The 19481-nt window shown below is 53.1% G+C and overlaps 1 protein-coding gene across 1 annotated transcript in view; it reads right to left on the reverse strand.

Moving 5' to 3' along the window:
• The window catches only part of SRRM3 (serine/arginine repetitive matrix 3), a 32307-nt gene that overhangs the window by 9781 nt on the left and 3045 nt on the right, over positions 1-19481 (reverse strand). The window contains exons 2-10 of the mRNA XM_090276854.1: positions 16045-16146; positions 8901-9029; positions 8726-8803; positions 8236-8265; positions 7720-7782; positions 7564-7599; positions 5848-5898; positions 5247-5348; positions 4724-4901 (exon numbers count right to left, since the gene is read on the reverse strand). Coding sequence (XP_090132980.1) covers positions 4724-4901; positions 5247-5348; positions 5848-5898; positions 7564-7599; positions 7720-7782; positions 8236-8265; positions 8726-8803; positions 8901-9029; positions 16045-16146 — 769 coding nt within the window. The remainder of the gene's footprint in view (positions 1-4723; positions 4902-5246; positions 5349-5847; positions 5899-7563; positions 7600-7719; positions 7783-8235; positions 8266-8725; positions 8804-8900; positions 9030-16044; positions 16147-19481) is intronic.

Here is a 19481-nt window from a genome sequence, read left to right on the forward strand (position 1 = left end):
TGGGAGGTGGGGCTGAGGTGGAGAGAAAGAAGGAGCAGGGAAAGTGGAAAGGAAGGAAGAATGAACCAGAAAAGTTGTTGAAGGGAAAAGTCAAGAAAACCAAACGACAAAACCAGGAAACACAGCTTTGTAGCTCATTTGGAGAAAATGCAAGTTACAAATGAGTAGTCACTAAAATAAAGAAAGGAAAGGGAAAGGGAGAAAACCAACCAGAACGAGACTGAGAGAAAGAGAGAGAAAGAAAACCACATTCAAACCAAGCAGAGTGGCAGGGCTTATCTGGAGATGGGAGCGAGCGAGCGCACAGCTGAGCTGGGATACCTACCTTCTCAGTGGTCAGGGACGGGAATGCAATAATAAAAAAGAAAAGAAGGTCTCCGCATTGGGAATGCAGAATGGGGAAAGACAGTGACTCTAAGCTATGCTCCCCCTGTGATCTGGCATATGGGCAGCCAAGTGTGGCTTTTGGTCTAGTCCCTGGGATGGCTGGGAGCTCCTGCCCAGCCATTACTGTTTGCTTCCCTCACACCCCAACAGGTTCCAAAAGCCCAGCTTTTCTTAACTCTTTAAACAACAGAAAACCTCCAGAGGGCATGCAGGAAGCAGCTGATGGAAGCAGAACCACAGAGTGGGCGAAGGAGTGGCTGGCAGCCTGGGGAGATAGGCCCATTTCAGTGGAGAGATGGAGAGAAAGAGACAGAGACACAAGAAGAGAGACTGACAGAGAGAGACAGAGATAGAAAGAGAAAGACAGAAACAAAGGCAGAAGGAAATAGAGAGAAAGGTGGACCCCGCCAGAAAGAAAGAAGCTGTTTAAACAAGGCCAATCAGAGTTGACAGATGGGGTGAAAGGGGAACTTCGCATTTAAAAGGGAAGACAACCACAGATTCAATTTGGAGGACTGATCCTGTCTCAAGTCAACCTTACTTCTTCCCCCCCCTGGCTTCAGTACAATTTTAACAAAATTCATTCCTTCTCCTTTCTGGTTTCATCCTGGAAGAAATGCCAAGATGCCCCTTCCTATTCTGACTGCCCCACCCCAGCCATGGTCACTGGTCTTTCCTGGGGGTGTGGAGGAGAACCTGGGATGAAGCAGGTCAGGAAGTGCGGTGGGCTCCTCTTCTGGCGGTCACCCTAGGCTGCCTATTTTGTGATGAAATTCGAACCAGAAGCAGAGGCCAGAGAGAGCCTGGGGATCTTGCTCAGGAACCATCTCTGGCACTCTCAGAAAATGGTGAGGCTTCCCTCAGACACTTCCAGTGTTAGGGACGGGTGGAGCCAAGGCAGGGGCTGCAAATCCTGCACTCCCTATCTGCCCAATGTGCTGGGTTCTGGGCTCTTCTATCCCACATCATGTGACCTTGAGCAGCTCCCTTTGTGCTCTGTGCCTATGTCTTTCTCCAGGTGTGAGCTGAGAGGGCTCAGGGCTCCCTCACTATTTCTTTCTCCACATGTGTGAGCAGTGAGAGCTTTGGAATCCCTGAGCTGCTAAAGCTGCAGTCACATAGAGGTGCACTTATGCAATACCACACTCACCTATCCCCTGGTCTTCATGTGGGCAGGCCTCAGTGTTGGGGAGTTGAGAGAGCTGGGAGCCTGTCACCAACATCTGGAGAGGTCCCCAGGGGGAAGGCATGAGCTGAGACCCCCCAGCATCCACCTCCCAAATTCTCCTTCTCCTGCTCCAGTGTCCGGGAATATGCTTCCATTGACTACCAGCTTCACATCTTGGCTGTGGCTGGGGGTTTTGAGGTGAGAGAGTCTCCTTTTAGATCTACCCCTAAAATGCTGTGTGACTTGAGCTGGTTGTTTGATCTCTGCGTGCTGCGTAGAGCAGTAAGCAGCCGAACCCAGAAATCCCTTTGTGGGGGTTCAGCCCTGGCCTGGGATGTTGAGAGCCAGCATCCCACTGGCCTCAGTTTCAGAACCAGGATGGATTTTTTTTCTCTTGCTTGGGAGTATCTGGCTTTGAAGCCCTCAGCTGAGCTAAACTCTCTCAGGCGTCTTCAGTTCCCTGTTCCAGGGCCTCCTGAGGACTTGAGGCCTGGAACGGAAGGTGCTGGGCAGCCTTCTTATACTACACAGAACTGAGGAGAGAGAGGAAGCTCACTGCTCTGGGAAGGTCCCTGGGTGAGTGCAACAAGTGTCTCCTTCCCAGCTTCTCTCCAAGGCTCCTTATAGACAGGGACACATAGCACAATTTGTACCACTTTTGTTCATTTGAAAGCTAAGGCAGCTCCACCAGTGCCCTGGGCCCAGGGGTTGAGGGGGGGGATGGCTGCTGCTGCAGATGTGACAGAAGCTGTTGGCATGGGAATCAGTTTTTAAGAGTTATCTTCCCTTTTAAATTCTGATTGCGAAGGAAAAATGAGTATATAGAGATAAGTCTATGATTAATGTTCACTTGAGATTCCAAAACCATTTCTGCATTAGGAGGAGAAACTCCCACAGTACAAAAGCAAAATTCTAGAACAATAGAGAAGATAGAAAAAAACCCAGAGAGATAGTTTGCATTTCTGTACATTACAAAAGGGCGGGGGGATACAAAGAAAAACAAAATAACAGGAAAAGTTACATAAACTTCCCCACCCTCTTCCCTTGCCACTAAAGGAGAAATGGAATCACAATATTACCACATTTCAAATGGGAGGCTAAAAAAACAAAAACAAAAACAAAAACATAGACGGGGTTAAATGGTGAGCTTTTCTTTTTCCATTTGTCTCTCTTTTTTTTTTTTCAAAGGTAGAGTCCAAGAATACCACCCCCAATGCTTTTCCCAAGAAACATTTTTGTTTAATGGCAAAGTCTATGACCCCATTTCACTTTTAGCAAAGGCTTTATGGGCAAGGAGGGGCTCTGCGTGCAGGTGAAAGGCAGGAAATGTTCAGCAGTCCCTGATCGCCCAGATCCCAGAGGGTACTGAGAGGAGTGGGGACCATGTTTTGTGAAAGTAGTAACAAAGTGCTGTCTCCTAGAAAACTCTCAAGGTAATGTCAAAATGGAATCCCATTTTGGGAGGGAGACAAGACTGGGGTGCTGCCGAGGCTTTCTCCCCAGGCCGGAGGCTAGGCCACCTTCCCTGACTGCTTGCTCCTGGGGTCTCCCTCGTTTCTGTAGCCATTTCATCTGTACATGCCCAGGGCTCTTGTGGGGGCTATTGCTTAGGTGTCCAAGGCTGGGGAGGGAACCAAAAGTGGGAAGGGGCCTCCTTCTCACCCTGACTTGAAAGAACATGCTTCTCTGTAAACTCTGGGAAGGGATGTGGCATGAGAATATTAGGGCTCCAGGCCCATGGAGGTGGAAGGATGCCTACGCTGGGCACCATGTCTCAGACCTGTCCTTGTCCTGGCTGCCCGCAGCTGCCTCTGCATGCCCTCTCCCACACCCAGGGACAGGGTCACCCACAGATCCAGGGACATTGGTGTGATCATCCCCACATGGCTTGACCAGACCCCTCAGAGCTCAGGAGCCTGGCACCCTGTCCAGTGAGGCAGTTTCCAGACAGATAATGTCCTTTAACAAAAATTAACTTTGAGACCAAGAGCCTTTTGTCAGGTGCCCTTGGCTTTCCTGGCTGAAGCCATGGACTAAGGGTATTTGAGTAAAGAAAGGAAGTGAAAGGAAAACAGCCAAAAATCAAAATGGAACTGACCAACATGTACATGTTTGCTGCTGAGACCTGAGATCTGGGGAGAAGCAGCTCCCCCCTCCCTGCTGAGACTTCTGGGCAGCCTGTGGGTCTGGGGGGAGGGAGGGAACCTGCAGACTGCCCACTCTCCCTTGTGCCCACCCAGTGCCCCTGCCAATGCTGCAGTCCCTTCTCCCTGTACCAAGATCAACAAATAAAAGTGGGCTATGGGCCTCCCCTGGAGCCTGGGAGAACCCCTACCCTGGTTCAGACCAGTCAGCTGTGAGCTCCTACAATCACGACACCTGCTTATGGGGCTGAGGGAATCTGGGCCCCTCCTGGAGAATGGATGGGGACAGTTTTGGGGTGTTGCTATTGTGGTCTCCCAGGGAGCAATGGGTACACTGGGAGGTGCCTTAGGCAGGATGGAAAGTGGGACCTCCAGGTTTGGGACACCTATCCAAGGGAAGGCAGTGCCTGGGAAAGGCAGACTCTCCCTGGAGCAGGGACTTTAGAAATGCAGCTCTGTTGTAGCAAGGGCACTAAGATGGGGGAAGGAATCTGAGAGAAGGGGAGGGGCTGGTGAGGGGGTTGAGGGACAGAAAGCCCTCTGAGAGAGGAAAAGAATTTGATGAAGAGAGCCAGGAATCAAGGCCCAAGTGATGCCCAGGGGAGTCCTGTCTCTTGAGTCCTGTTCCAATGGCCACGCCCCCTCCCCCCTCAATACGCCTGGGGGAGGGAGGCAAGAGATCTTGGTTCCTCCTTAGCTCCTTACCCAAATGGCTGAGTGTCTCTGTGGTCAACCTCTGGCCTTCAGTTTGCCAAGCTCAAGGGTGGCCCAAGCCTGCAGGCCCCCCACCCCCGACCCTACCCCAGGACGCTAGGGCCAGGTGGGCATAACAACCAAGCACTCCTGGCCGCTCCGGTTCAAGGGAGGGCGGATAGGAGGGGGAAGAGGCGGACTGATGGAGGCTGACAGCGCCCCCGCCTGCTTACACACTCACCGCCCCCACCCAGCAGCGATTGGCCCTGTCCCGGCGGCACGGCGCAGCCCGCGCGGCGCGGGAACCCTCCGCAAAGCCAGGAGTACGTACATCGGGCGGGCTCTCCGCCGAGCCCGGGCGGCCCCTGCGCACACCGCTCCGCTGCCCACTGCCTCCGTTCTGTTGGGGCGACGCCCAGCTGCTGCCGCGGGACAGGGAAGGCGATCGGCTCCCGCTGGACCGCTGGCTGCCTGTCCTCCGACCTTCGTCTCGGTGCTTAGGGCTCTGCCTGGGGGTAGAGGACACGGGTGGAGTGGGAGGGGGGAAGCTGGCGTGGGACGTCCCTCTACAAGAGGCCGCTACGCTACCGGCCCTCGAACTGGACAGGGAACACTTCTATTTAGAGAGCAGGCCTCAATCCTCACCTTGCTTCGATTTCTATGCAAGGTCTGGGGCGCCAAGCCCAGTTCCAGGCTGGCACTGGCACTGCCTCGGTAAACTATCCGCTGATTGATCGCTGTTCTATCAGCCCGGCTCCTCAGCCTTTGCGGATGTTTAATAGGCAAGCCCCCTCCCTCCAGGCTGCAAAGCTCAATCACACATACTTCGAGGTTCCCAGTGGCCAGGGACCTACCTGCTGGGTGATCTGGAATCACTGCCCTGGGAGGAGAGTGAGGGGCTGTGGGAACTTCTGCTGCTGTGGCGATGGGACCTCCGGCCTGGAGACTCCTGTGGCCTGGGAGGGAAATCAGCCTGTACCTAGTTCTGTTTGACCTCCCCTTGGGGGATCCCTGTGAAGGCCTGATGGAAATCACTGCTAACCAATATCCTTTTCCCCAGACTCCTACAAAAATAACTCAAAGCCTGTCCACACTGGTGCAAAACCCAGCTAGTCCCTGTGGGTTATTTGTGGGAATTAGGAAAAGGCACCCTTTTCTCTAGATGGTCCAAGCCCCTGAAGACCTCACCAGTCCCTCAGCTGTTGCTCTTGTTACTCTGGAGAGGTGCAGGGGGATTACAAGGACTGAGCTTGAAAAGACCCTGGGCAGTTCCAGCTCTGCCACTGACCCATGAGGACTCTCGGCTTACTCTCTGGGTCTGAATTTTTTCATCTGAGCAATGGGTACAAAATGAACCATCTCTGAGAGCCTGATTCTGTGATCCAGACGGCCAGCTTTGCTGTGTGGGGAAGGAAAGAGGGACTGAGGGGCTGCAGAATGTGGGAGAGTGCTCACCTCTTCCTCTCTTTGTTCTTCTCTTTTCTTTTGCTCTTGGGACTTCGAGATCTACAGAAAGCAAAGGCTAGGTGACAGCACAGCCTGAGCCAAGCAGAGGAGGGTGGGGCACCGAGCCCTGGAGCTGGGCTATGCCCAGGTGTGGACCTGGGATTTGTTCTTTTCTCTGACCTGAGCCTTTCTGGCAGGTATGGAATTGCCCATCCCACCCCACTGCTTGGGTTTCTTCCACTTAGCCAACCAAGCCTGTTCCTTCTCTGGTAAGTCCTGGACCATGACCTGGGCCCTAACTGCTGCTCCCTCTGAGAGTGCCAAAGGGTGAAGTGGCCACAGACCCAGAAGGGAGGGTAACTTGCCCTTATCTTCTGGCATCAGTCTTGGGATAAGCCCTTCTGATGAGTTACTGGGGTGAGGGTGGCCCCTCCACACTTCATTTGTGTTCCCTGTGCCCCAGATCTTCTCAGATGGAACCCTCCCAGCTTTCTGGGGTAGGCTTCACAGCCCAGTCCCTGCCTTTGACAAAAGGATTGAGAGCCTTATGATTAGCCCTCTAAGCTTTCACCCCATGCCTGGTCCCATAGATCTCTCAGCCCCACCCTCCCCTGATGCCACCAAATTCTGGTTCAGTCCTTTTAGTCCCACACAGGTGCTTTCTTCTGACCAAAAATGGAATGATGCCAATAAATACTGGAAGGTGTTTCTTACAGGAGCAGAGCAAGTGGGGAGCAGGCTTGGGGGGTGAGGCAGGGGCAAAAGTTTGGGTCTAGAACCCATGTTACATGCTTTGTGCTTCAATTTCCCCATCTGGAGCTACCTAGCCTAGCTCAACCACAGGTCCTTCCCAGGACTGTTGGGAGCTGTACAGAGAATCTGTGCAAGCTGATGGGGCAAGAAGGGGCCAACATTGGCCTGTAAGAACTGGGGGAGGGGATGGGGTAATTGAAGGGGGTATTCATTCAGGCTTCTCTCCTACCTGGCAAATGGCCATGGGCAAATTCCCACTGCTGGAATGGAGCTGGGGACTCTGCCCCTCCTCAGGGCTTCTGGAAGGCTCTCGTGCCAACCATGGGGAATGTGACTACCCCACATTTTCCCCTCTGTGCTGAGTGCTCTACTTTCTCCACCCTTGCTTCTGTCTGGGCTCCTGCCTTTCACTTCCTCCTGTCCTCTCTCCCAATCTACCCTTAACAGGTCACTGTCCTGCTCGAGCCCCATGCTAGCTCTCAGCCCTGCCTATGTGGAAGTGAACTCCATAGCAGTCAGGCTTGTTGGGGGCTGGTACCTGCCCCTGAGATACCCCACCTCTAGCCACAGCCCATCCACCCTATCTCCTACCCACTGAGGCATCCTTCTGCCTAGCATGCCCTTTTCCCGCAAGTTCGGAGTTACGATGCTTCTGCCTTCTTAACTGATACCTCTATGAACACACCTGTTGGACACTGGATCTGCTATGTAGTCTGGAAATTTTGGGGGTCTCCTTGTCAAGGCTTACTCATGGGGCAGGCAGGTAAGGATTGCAAACAACTGGCCTTCATCTTCCTCCCCCCAACCCCAGTCCCCTGCCTGGTTCTCAGAAGTCCCTGGAGCAGAAGGGTGGAACAGGGCAGGACCCTCACAGCTCCTCCCATCATGACCTCCTTTGGGCTTTGGCCTCTGCAGGGGGGCACTAGCACCTCTCCATATCCTCCTGTCACACCTCCACAGGGCACCGCTCACCTGTGCCGTCTCTTCCTCCTGGACCCAGAATCAGACCTGTAGGGCCATAAAAGGGTACTCTTGAGCCCACCTGGATGACTCAGGGACACCTGAGCAGCACAGCTTTGGTCCTGGGCCCTATGGAAGTGAGAGGAGGTCCCAGGGGAGGAAGGGTACCTGTCTCTGCGGTGCTTCTTCACACTCTTCTTCTTCTTGCGCAGGGGTGAGGAGCTCCCACAGCTGCAGACAGAGGGATGGGAGGTGGGCTCCAGTGAACTGGGGCCTGGGAGGTGGAGGGACAGCTGGAAATGACTATGGGAGGCTGGATACCTGGGGCAGCAAAGCTAGACAGGGGTTTCCAGGCCGTGGAGGTGACTGCCTGTTATACAGAGTGAATGGAGGCCCAGAAGGTCGGCCATATCTCTAAGGGTAGTCGGTGAGCTGCCTGTGTTGTCCCCTGGTCACCCTTCTAGTCCCCTTGACATTGTAAGAGGACAGTTTCAAACCCAAAGTGCAGAGGCTGTGATGGTGGGATTCCTGGCCACTGTGGGGAAAAGCTGGTGGTGTCCAAGGTCCAGGCCCTGAGATGCCAGGCCTCCTGTCTCTGGAGGATGGCCCTGGAATGTCACCCACCCACAGACTCCCCCCCCCCCCCCCAGCCCCTCCTGCTTCTTGCCGGCTTTCATCACTGACCTGCACTCAGACTCTAGTCTCCTCTTTTTGCTGAGGGCCAGGGGAGAAAGAAGGACAGACAGTTGGATGGGGTTAGTTGGGCCCCCAGACAGGTGCCAGGGTCTCATTCAGGACAAGGGAGGGGGAACCACAGATGAGACCCTGCCAAACCCCTCCTCCCCAGGCCACTCACTCTGTGGCAGTGAGGGCAAGACTGCTGGGGAAGGGCAGAGGGGCACCCATCAGGTGGACCTAGACAGGGCGGGGTTAATGTGTCCAGTTCTGGGGCCTGGAGCGGGTGATTGCCAATGTTGGGGACTCAATGAAGGGAGGGGACTTGGTGGAAGGGGGTGCTTAGTGGGTTGAGGGCAACACAGTGAAGGGGAGAAATTTAATAAGGGCAGAGGGGCTCAGAGAAGGCAGGCTCACAAATGCAGCGTTGGGTCCCTGCAGACACCTGGGGGGACCCAACGCGCCCCTCCCGCTCCCTGCCGCCAGGCGGCGCTCTCACCGGCCCCTCCGGTGGCCGCCTTTCTTTTTCTTCTTCTTGGGAGGGGGCGACGCCGAGCTGCTGGACCAGTGCTTGGTCCTAGGTGAAAAGGGACGGGGAGGGGGCGGGGCGGCAGTGAGGGGGAGGGACCGCCCCCCACTCCGCCCAGTGCACCCCCGCCGCGTAGGGCGCTGACCTGTACCCCCGGTGCCCACGGTAGCAGGCGGCCGGGCAGTCGCAGTCCACCGGACCGTCGTCTTCGTCAAAGGGCGCGTACTCCAGGCCCGGCTCGACTCCCTCAGGCAGCCGCGGGGTCTCCGCCACGCTGCCGGCAACAGGGAAGCTCAGCACCCGAGCTCCTGGGCGGGCCTTCCCTGTGCCCCTTTCTCAGCGCAGCGCCCCAGCGCAGCGCCCTGGGCCTGGTCCGCCTCGAAAGATCCAAGGTAGGCGGGGAGCGGCCAGCTCTGGGGTCTGCAGTCTCGACCCCTGGACAGTCAGGCGGGAATTTGGGGAATCCAACGGGGAGCCTTTCTTACAGCTCCCCCACACCCTCCCCGACCCCCAGGCTTAACGGTGTCATATTTTGCAAAAGAGAAAGACGAGCACTGAACCCTTCCACCTCTAATTTCCTATTCCAAGTTCTCCCTCTCTCATCATTGAGCCCCCTCCTCCTGAGTGAGGCCCCTCCCCGCACTGATTCTTTGTCCCTTAGTCCCGTTCCTTGCGCCCTCTCACCCAGCCCCTCTCTAAGCCCACTCCTCCTCTGCAGCCCTCCTTTTCCCTCACTGAGCTCCCCACCCACAACTGATAAGGCTTTCCTTAACCCTGCTGTCCTAGACCCTGAGCCGCCTCCCCCTGCCCCTTGCCCACCCTGCTGTCTCCCTCCCTGCACTTCTCCTTCCTCCAGCCCTGGCCGCCTCTCTGAAATATTCATAGCTTCTCCTTGCCCTCCTCTCCTCAGCATCCAGCCTCAGGAGGCCTCCTTGCTCTTCTGCTGCTGCCGGCTGTCATCAATCACTGCCTGGCAGCAGCAGGCACAAGCCCCAGCGCTCAGCCTGCCTTGGATGCTCCCCATCCATCTTGCAGAGCGCTCTCTTCCACTTGGCCTGGACCCAGTCCTGTCCTTGCTCCTGGCTCAGGAGTCCCCAGCCTTCTTCTGCCAGATGTTTGCACCCTCTGGGCACTTCAAAGAAGGATGCTTTCTTCCAAAAGGTAGCTGGGCTTAGGGCAAGCACATGCATTTTGGAGCTGCAGATGTGCACTGTCTCTGAGTCACTGTGTGACCTGGTGCCTGTTTCTCCCCCTCTCCGAGCCTATTCTCCAAGATGAGAGTGATAACTGTGTTATAGGGCTGTTGGGAGAATTCACTGAGGTAACGGGTGCTGTGCAACTTTTTTTTTTTTTTTAATGAGCAAGCCCAGAAGCGACCCTCCAAAGGCCCAGCTCCAGCGTGGTGGCCCCCCACCTTCCATTTTTCATTCCATGCTGGCTCAGACAGTGCCCCTTCTGCATGGAGGCTCAGCTCTGGTCTTGGCATAATTACCATCACTCATGGGTGCCATTCACCTGGCTCATTCTTTCCCTGCCCTGAGAGAGGGAGGCCAGGACTTGAACTGGATGGCAGAATATTAAAAACATAACATGAGCTTTGGATTCACACAGACAGGTCTGAATCCAGGCAGGACCAAACTCACTGAGCCTCAAGGTCCTTATCTATCAAACAAGGAAAAGGACACCCCAGCTTTGAGGCGAGGATTAAGTGAGATTCTGTCTTTGAAGTTCCTTTTGGCCCACACATGGTCACCACTGTTAGGTGGGGAGCCTCTGACACAAATCAACACCTCCTCTTGCAGGGAGAAAAGCGTCTGTGACACTTGAAAGAGGTACAGGACAAGGAAGGCAGACCACAGCTACTGAGGGAAAAGAATTTCAGGGTCACATCTCCAGCAGAGCACCCACTGATCTGCTAATCTCGAATCTCAGTGCCATTCAGTTCCTGAACACCAACCCTGGCAGCCTTCAAGTCATCCAGGTGAGACAGGAGGCTCCTCTGGTGAGATGGAGGAGAGGCTGTGTCATTTCCCACCCCCACAGAGTCAGACACCCCACATCCCTTCACTCAAGCCTTTGTGCTCTTCCCCACACTCCTCTCCCTGAAGGCAGAGGCCTCCCACCTCCTGGCCCTGGCCCTGGCCCTGAGGTCTCCAGCTCCTCAGCCTAGTCAGCACTCCACCCTCCCAGGGCCTGTCACCCCACACAGCCCACAGCCACACAAATGCCTGACACACAAGACATAGTCTTTAGCAAAATTCATGGGCACTCCAACACTGTGTGGGTAAGCCAGTGAGAGAAGGGGCTTCCGTGTATCCAGACACAAAAATGAGGACAGTTATTCACACAATAAAATAGCTGAGTTTGGGCACTGCCTTCTGCAGGGTCCCTTCCTTGCCTCCTAACATTCCAGCCGAGCTAACCACTGAGTCTAGGCCTCACTGAGCCCCTCTTTCCCCTCACTGTGCCCTCCTTACTCTGTTGGCCATACCCACCAGGGACATGTTTCATTCCCTCCTCTGTCCCAAGGACAGAACACCCTCCCCTCCACTGCATTCTCCCTCTGGGGCCTTATCATTTGGCTGCTCTCATTCTTCAGTCCCTCCTGAAAGGTTTACTTGAGAGCAGGCATAGGGTATGAGTAGCAGGCTCAGGAAGAAGCACAAAGGTCTCAGAACCTTCTGGTAAGACTTGTCCTGGGAGTTCTAGGGATATCAATAGAAGTAGGCTATGATCTCTTTTGCTAGTTTTGTGGGGCTGGTACCACTACATCTGCTTCGCAAACTCAGGTTTTCCTATCCTGCCTTTCCTGGATGGCAATATCACTAACAATAATGTTTTCTAATGCTTAAAGAGTTCTCCACTGTTCACAAATCCCATGCAGAGCCACTTAGAGAAATTGACCCACCCCCCATTTGCAGATGAGAAAACCGAGGCCCAGAGAGGGAAAGGAACATCCTTTGTCGTTTTGAGACCTTTGAGTAAAGAGTGTAAGTTCACCTGTGCACTTGGCTTGGAGAACTCATGTGCAAACAGGACAGCCCTTGACTTAGCTGGCTGGGCTTCCCGGCTGTAGATGTTAGCTCAGCTGTCCAACTCCCTACTTTATAGACACAGTTGTGGGAGTGTGTACTGAGCTCTAGATTTGTTTAACATTTCCTGCTCTTAAGTTCATGTTTGTGATCTAGTTTACTTCTCACTACGTCCATGGAATATGCAGGGGAGGCATTCCACCCTGTGACAGAACAAATCAAGCCTTGCAGAGCTGACCAAAGCAGGCCCAAAGAGTCCACTGCAGAGGGACCAAGAACATATTGAGGTTGAACACAGCACAGGATACATGCTGGACCAGCTACCATGGGCAAGGTTCTGACCTGGGAAGAGATCGCCTGTCACATGCTCCTCTTCACGCCAGCAGTTTTGCTAATTAACTAGTTCTGTTTCCTATTAGCCAGGAGCATAATGGCCAATTGACAGATGAATGAGTCCAGACAGAGGAGGGGCAGATCCCAGGCAAAGGCTCTGTCCTCTCTGCTCATTCACTCAGCTGGTGTGCCAGGCCTGCCAGGGGCCTGGAGGGGGCGGTGGGGATTAGCAGTGGCGGGAACAGGGGTGTCCTATCCTCTATCTTCTCAAAATGCCTGGCAAGAGTATGACACTGTGAACATTATAATTACTAATGCAAGTGCCAGATACTATTTTAAGCACTTTATATGTATTTATCTCATTTAATTATTTAATGCTTACAACAAGCCTCTGATGTGGGTACTGCCATTAACATTCCCATATTACAGATAAAATAATGAGGGACAGAGAGGTCACACTATGCATAAAATTAGAGGCATAGAAAAAAAGGATGAATTTGCTCACTGTAGCTTATGAATTTTGTTTTCTATAAACCCTCTCTCCCAAACATTTGGTTTTATTACATGACTGTGAAGACAATTATTCTTAAAAGTTGTCATTGACTGTTGCAGTAAAAAAACAAACCTACAGCAGCTACAAGAAGTAAAGGAAACATGTATTCCAAAGAAGAGAAGGTTTTACTTTTATCCTGGGAATATGTGCAAAGTGGTTTTTAGAGGCAGCCTTGGGTGATGGGGTGTTCTGAATCTGTGCAGAAGGACTATAGGGTGTTTCAGGCTAAAGGCCCAGTTTGAGAACAGATGTGGGAGTATGAACATGCAGGGCAGAGCGGGGCATTGCCAGCAGGCCAGGCTGGCTGCTGTGTGACGCTAAGAGTGGGAGACCAGGCTGGGGCTAGTCTGTGGAGGCCTTGAATGCCAGGCCAGGGAGTCCAGACTTGACTGACTGGATGATGGGGAACCCACAGGTCTCTGGCGATAAATATAGGTCCCCACACCAATCGTTTCTAAGGACAAAAGCTTGTTCTCTCTCCATGTCTGTGGGACCTCACTCCTCATCTCCATTACCTCTCCCCAGAATAGAGTGCCTCCTGCCCCACTGTTTTCCCTGTAGTTTCACCCATCTGATCATCTTCCAAAGGGGAAAGTTCCCCCACACCTGTCTAACCACATCATACCTCTCAAAACCTTCCGCTGGCTCTCAGCACTTACAGGATCACATCCAGATACTGCAGCACTGTGATGTTCTCACATCCAGGATGGAGGGCAGACTGGAGATGGGACTGTCACAAGACTGTCACTCAAGCCAGTCAATTAACTTAAGGAAGAAGGATGATCCCTGGGAATAAAAAGCCCTGGGAGTGGCGCTGTCCCTGCTCAGACGTTTCCTGAGGGCTCTTACAGTCCATAGAGTTAAAAAGTTAAAATCAGACACACACACACACACACACACACAGACACACACACACAGTGGAGACCCTTCAGCTGGCTCTTCTTTGTCATCTTGCTCTGAGAGGGCATTGAATTTCTCCACATCTCAAATTACAGTCTATGAGAGGGTGTGGGTTATCAGGGTCAGGAAGCCAAAGGCATGAACAAGGGGACTGCTGGGTGGGCAGAGGGCTTTCTAGACTCCTTGAGAGAATCCTACAGTTGGCAGAGAGGGTGGGCATACCCAGACAGAAAAGAATGAGCTGAGGTCAATCTAGTGCTCGCCATTGCCAGGCCTCCCTGCAATCATGGGGACTGTGCTTGTTACGGACTGAATGTTTGCCCCATATTCATATGTTGAAACTCTAATCCCAGTGTGATGGTGATAGGAGGCAGGGCCTTTGGGAGGTGATTAGGTCATGAGGGTGGAGCTCTCATGAATGGCACTAGTACCCTTATAAGAAGAGACAGGAGCGCTAGCTTTCTTTCTGTCATGTGAAGATATAAGAAGGTAGCAGCTGACAACCCAGAAGACATTCCTCACCTGAACCTGATCATGATCTCAGACTTCCAGCCTCCAGAACTGTGAGAAATAAACTTTTGTTGCTGATAAACCACTCAGTCTATGGTATTTTTGTTACAATAGCCTGAGCTGACTAAGACAGTGGTGGGGATCATCTGTTAGTGATGCATGTCTGCTGTGTGCCAGTGACTATTCCTCACACTTACATTCGTCATCTCATTTCATATCCTCAATAGTGCTATGGGGTAGGTTATACATGTATAAGTAAAGAGGTGGAGGCCCAGAGAAGTTAAGGACCTGCTTAAGTCACACAGCTGGGGTGTGGTGGAGCTGGAATTCATAGCCCCTAGGGTTACTGTCGAACTTCAGGGCTTGGACAGGTGGAGTGTCTGACACGAGAGCCTGTGCTCTCCCTCCACTACCCCACGCTCTGAGTTAAGAAGTGAAGGTCCACAGGGAAAGCATGCACAGGACCCATCTGCCACCCCTCTGCCTCAGGCCTTGGGTTCAGCACCACAAACAGCTCTACCCAGCCTCTGAGAACCCAGAGTGCACCGTCAGCCTCAGCTTGCTATAGCACTGTTTGGAGTGCTATTTTCACACCAGTTGTGCTGCCTGACCTAAAAGAAGCTTTCTGGTCAACCCCCTTCTCTGTGTAAAGGTGGAAACTGAGGCTTGGAGCTAAGGTCATAGTGGTGCCCCAGGATCCTATCAAGTCTATATTCTCCCCTGCCTCCAGAGCAGGAGTCCTCCCTGATAGTCAAGTCTTTCAGACACTGCCTCTTCCAAGGAGCCTTTTCTGACTGACAACCCGAGCCTGTCCCCCTCAGTTCCCCACCTGAACATGCTGAAAGGTTCAAGTGGCCACATTGTCAGGAGTTGCCGGTAATTTCTGGTTTCAAGTTTCAGGTCTGTGATTCTACACAGAGAGCAGGAGGCACATCTCTCCTCTCCTCCCAGCTCATCGCACTAGCACAGGGTTAGGCATGCAGCACGGATCCTCAAGGACATGTCTTTTGATGATGGTGGCACTGCAACGTTCCCATGGAATACCTCCTATCGTGCTCCAGTCCTTAAGTGCTTCATTCATTTGTTCATTCATTCAAGGAAAGATAAGATCAAGACTACTGGAAAAGTCCTACAATCATTCACCAATGAGAGAGCTCCAGCTGTGGAAGGGATGAGATCCCCCCAGGGAGACCTCCGGGGCCTCACTCCCCAGGAAGAGACCCAAGAACATGACAGAACCTTGAGGGGACACCAACATCTGGGAAGTGGGCAGGGATAAGGGAGATAGTGGAAGCCATCAGAGGGGCGGGAAGAATTCACAGAGAACTGCATCTTGGGAGCAAAGGGGAAAAGTAGGTTTCCAGAAGGGGAAGCACAATGTTGGCACCTGTCAGAGAGGTCAGGCCTGCAGAGAAGCCCTCCTGAGGGCCCATAATACACCAGTGTTCCTCCTGTCCTGTGACAAGTGCAGAGATGTGACACCCCCACCCCCAGCTCATGCTCTTTCCCTTAAAGACTCTGGCTATGCTAGCAATGGCATTTGGTGCATCGGTTCTTACTTTCCAGAGTGCAAGTTTACTCTGGAGGCTATCATATTGGTGGTAAGAGTTAAGGCACAGGGACCAGCCTGGAGTCACACTGTCAGCCTGTGACAATGCTGGGGTCAGAATATTCCTCAGGTTTCCTGATTTGCAGCCTGTGATTCCCTTAGCTGAGATCTGGGCTGCCTCCCCCAGGGAGCAGGAGCAGGTCCCCGGTAATGCCCGGTGCCCAGCAGCCCCTGCCTTGTGCCTGGACCAGGCTGAGGCTTCTAGTGGACAGAGTCCACATCTCTCTCCTTATCTTCCTTGCACACACCACCCCCCAAACCCAGAAGGAGCATCTGGAAAGACCCCTCTGCAACCCAGCTGTTGCCTGAGCTGGCACCCTCCCTTCCCCTTCCCCACATGGGCAGCACTCACATGTGGCCTCCAGACCGGTCCTCCCTGGTGAGCATTCCCTCCTTCTCCATCAGCATCTGCCGGAAAGTCCTGACCTTCTGTCGGGTCTCCTCCTCAGAGTACCTGCAGGGGTGCAGGGAAGGTGAGGGCTGCTCTCTTAGCTCTGGTTCCCTTCCTGCTGTGCCTCTCCTCATCCCCCAGCCCTCAGTCACAAGAGCACTTTCCAGCTTGATGTGATTTCTCCAAGCAAGGCTTCCAGCGCTGGGGAAGCTCAAGGCCTGCCCAGTTTGCACCTAAGCAGCCAACCAACCAACTGAACGAACAAACCATCAGCCAAACAAACAAATAAACTAAAGGAAGATTTGTTCTCAGAGGTGAGGAGACCAAGCAGGTGAGGCTACCCCTTCCCCCTGGCCCTCCCCCCTTTACCCTTGGGCGGGCCTCCCTCATATATTCAGGTTGCAGTCACTCCGGATACATTTTAGGGAGAAGTGAGAAACCAGAGCTTTTTCTGCTTTCCTGGCCTCAAGGACATCTGATCCTCACAATAGCCTTGGGAGGTCCTTAGGACATCCCATCTCTGTAAGGTCAAGGCTACCAAGTGGCTTGCTGGGGACCCCAGTGTTAGATCCATTGTTTCCCTCTGTAATGGCGGGCAGTGGGGTGTGGATGAAATCTGGGCCTTGAATGGAAATCCCTCACTTCTCTACTCCCTTCTCCCTTCCTCCCTGATCCAGGTCTCAGGTTAGGGACCAAAGTCGAGAATTTTCTACCCTGGGGTTAGTCCTCATCCTCTCTTGCTGCACCACTGTGAAAGCTGCTGCCTGGGCCTTTCAGCTCCTCCCGCGTTTCACCCTCTAGCACGTGTCCATGCTGCCCAGGTAGGGGTGGTCTTTGTTCACCCAGCCCCTTGCCCTGCCAGGGACCTAGCAGTATTGAGTGGCTACTGCTGACTGAATCTTGGGGTCCCTGGCCCTCACCCTCTCTCCTTCCTGGACTGCAGGTCATTGTCCTAGACAGAAAACGTGGTGGCAAATACAAAGGGGGCCCTGTCTTATCTCTGTCATCCATTTACCATTCACCCTCTGTCCATGCTGCAGGTCCAGCACTCCCCACTCAGTCTGCTATGAAAATAGCACATTGTTCCCTCTTAGGGACCCATATCCCTTCTTCTTCCTTCTCTCCTCAATCCGTCTCTCCCCTTCCTCAACAAGCATGTGTGGATTGACCCTGCCTTTTAAGAGAGCAATTTCACAGTTCTTTTCAAAAGTCTTAAAAAACAAACAAACAAAAAAACCCAACTCTCTTTGACTTATGAATTAACTTCCAGGCTTACCCAGAGAAAAATCATGGCTAAGCACAAAGATGTGAATCATAGGATGTTTACAACAGCATGGATACCCTCTGACCAGGTTAGGTGCTGATGTTTGTGTTTCCATAGCAACCTGTACTTCCCGGATTCTGGCAGGTGGTTCATGTGCTAGTTGTTATCTGTTGACTCCTCTGTATTCTGTACTGGCCTGGGAGTTCCTTGAGGGCAGGGACCCTGTTTGTCTGGATTTCCATTGTGTCCCCAGCACCAGGCACCTTGATTGCACATGAGGCACCAAAATTTTTGATAAATGAGTGACTGGTGATGGAGAGGCATCAAAAGGTTTAAAGGCTGGATTTTTATTTTGGAAAGATGGCTTTGGTGACTGTGTGGCTAGAGGAGAGGGACCTGAAGGCAGGGAGACTGGTATTGGGCTACTGCAGGGGTTCAGGCAGCAGATGGTGAAGTCAGAGCTAGAGAGTGGGTCTGAGGATGGAGGGGAAGAAGTGGACAAAAAACTGTCCAGGTGGGAGAATGGCTGGAACTGAGGGACTGATTGAACACATGGCGGGTATGAGTAGATGAGGAGCATAACTTTTCAACCAGATATCCTCTGACCCTTAGCTTGGGTCTGATCCTCTCCAGGTTCAGGCACTGGTGTGGCCCATCATAGGGAGGGTTGAATCCTGACTGACAGGGGGAGAGGCTTATCTCTCCCAACTCCCCACCCCCACCACAGGGAGGATGTGTGTGGGGTGGGGGGGAGGTAGTGCTCAGGCCATACTGTACTGACACCTATAACCCAGCTTCACCAAGCTCTGGACCTGGGTCCATGGTGTCCACCTCAGTCCGTATTTAGCATTCAGCTTGATTGTCCTTGTCCTTGTGTATTGGGCAGTGCAGCACCCTTGGATGGCTGGGCTGGGCTGGCCTGGTGCCCAGGAAGCAGGGATGGTGGCCTCTCTCTGAGCAGTGGAGGCACAGAAGAACTGTTCTCCCATCTCACCTCCTCAGGACACCAGCTTGTCATTGTCACCAGCACAGAGACAAATAGCATAGGCCTTTCAAAACTGCTCAGCCCCTGGCTCATTGACCCAGGGAAGGGAGACACAGGCTGGCTGGACCATTGTCATGGAGCTCTGGTGGGGTTGGGGAGGAGACAGCCCAAGGGAATGACTGGGTCAGATCCCCAGTTGGATATCAGGGCCAGGGTCCAAACCCCACATTGGGGGGTTATGGAGCATGTGAGGCTGGGAGATGGGTTTCATTAGGACGTGTGCAGGGACTTGGGGCTTATCCCCAAGCCAGCAGGTTTAAGGCAAGCTGACTAACTCCAGCCCTTGTCATTGAGGGACTGGGGGTGCTGGACTGAACCAACCTGGAGGCTTGGGGATGACCACCCTATGCCCCAGGGTTTCATGCTGGGGGAATCTGGGGGCCCAGGAATACATCTGACTATTGGGCAAAGGGGTCTTAAGTGTGACCACCACCTCCCAGAGTCCACTCCCCCCATACCTCTTGAAGTCAACCCTCTCAGGGAGGCCAGTGATTAAGGGATGAGTCAGGAGAACCAAGCAGTCCTATGTTTTAGTCCCTTCCTCCACTTTCTAGCTTTGTGACCTCAGATAAGTCCATATACTTCTTTTAACCTTGGCCTGTACCTCTGTGAAAAGGCCCATAGAACCTGCCTTTTAAGGTTGTCATAAGGATTAAGGGAGATATAAAGCTCTTTGCACACACATAGTAGGTGTCCAGTAAATTGTAGCGAATGAGGATTTTTTGTTCCAGAGTGGTGGGAACAAAGAGTACCAGGTCAGGAATCACCTGGGCCTCTTCTCTCTCCATTCCCAGTAGGCAAAGGTTGAAATGGAAGGGAGGCTGGTACTCGAACCATCCACCCTCTGTGGAAGTGGCAGCATCTGCAACTCAAGACCATGCGGAAGGCCTGGTTGGCATTGCCACAGCCTCATACTAGAAGTCAAGCTCTTGAACAGAGGTGTGGGAATAGGGACGACAATGATGTCTGTCTCCATTGTCTACTCTCCACTGTACGAAACGAGGTGCCAAATTTGTTGTTGCTTTGGGGACTTCCTGGATTGCCCTTTGGGGCTGGGGTGGGATGAGGAGACACTGTATTTTAAAAGAG

Source organism: Furipterus horrens, unplaced genomic scaffold (assembly GCF_987537825.1).
Source record: "Furipterus horrens unplaced genomic scaffold, mFurHor1.1.pri manual_scaffold_5, whole genome shotgun sequence".
Classification (NCBI taxonomy): Eukaryota; Metazoa; Chordata; class Mammalia; order Chiroptera; family Furipteridae; genus Furipterus; species Furipterus horrens.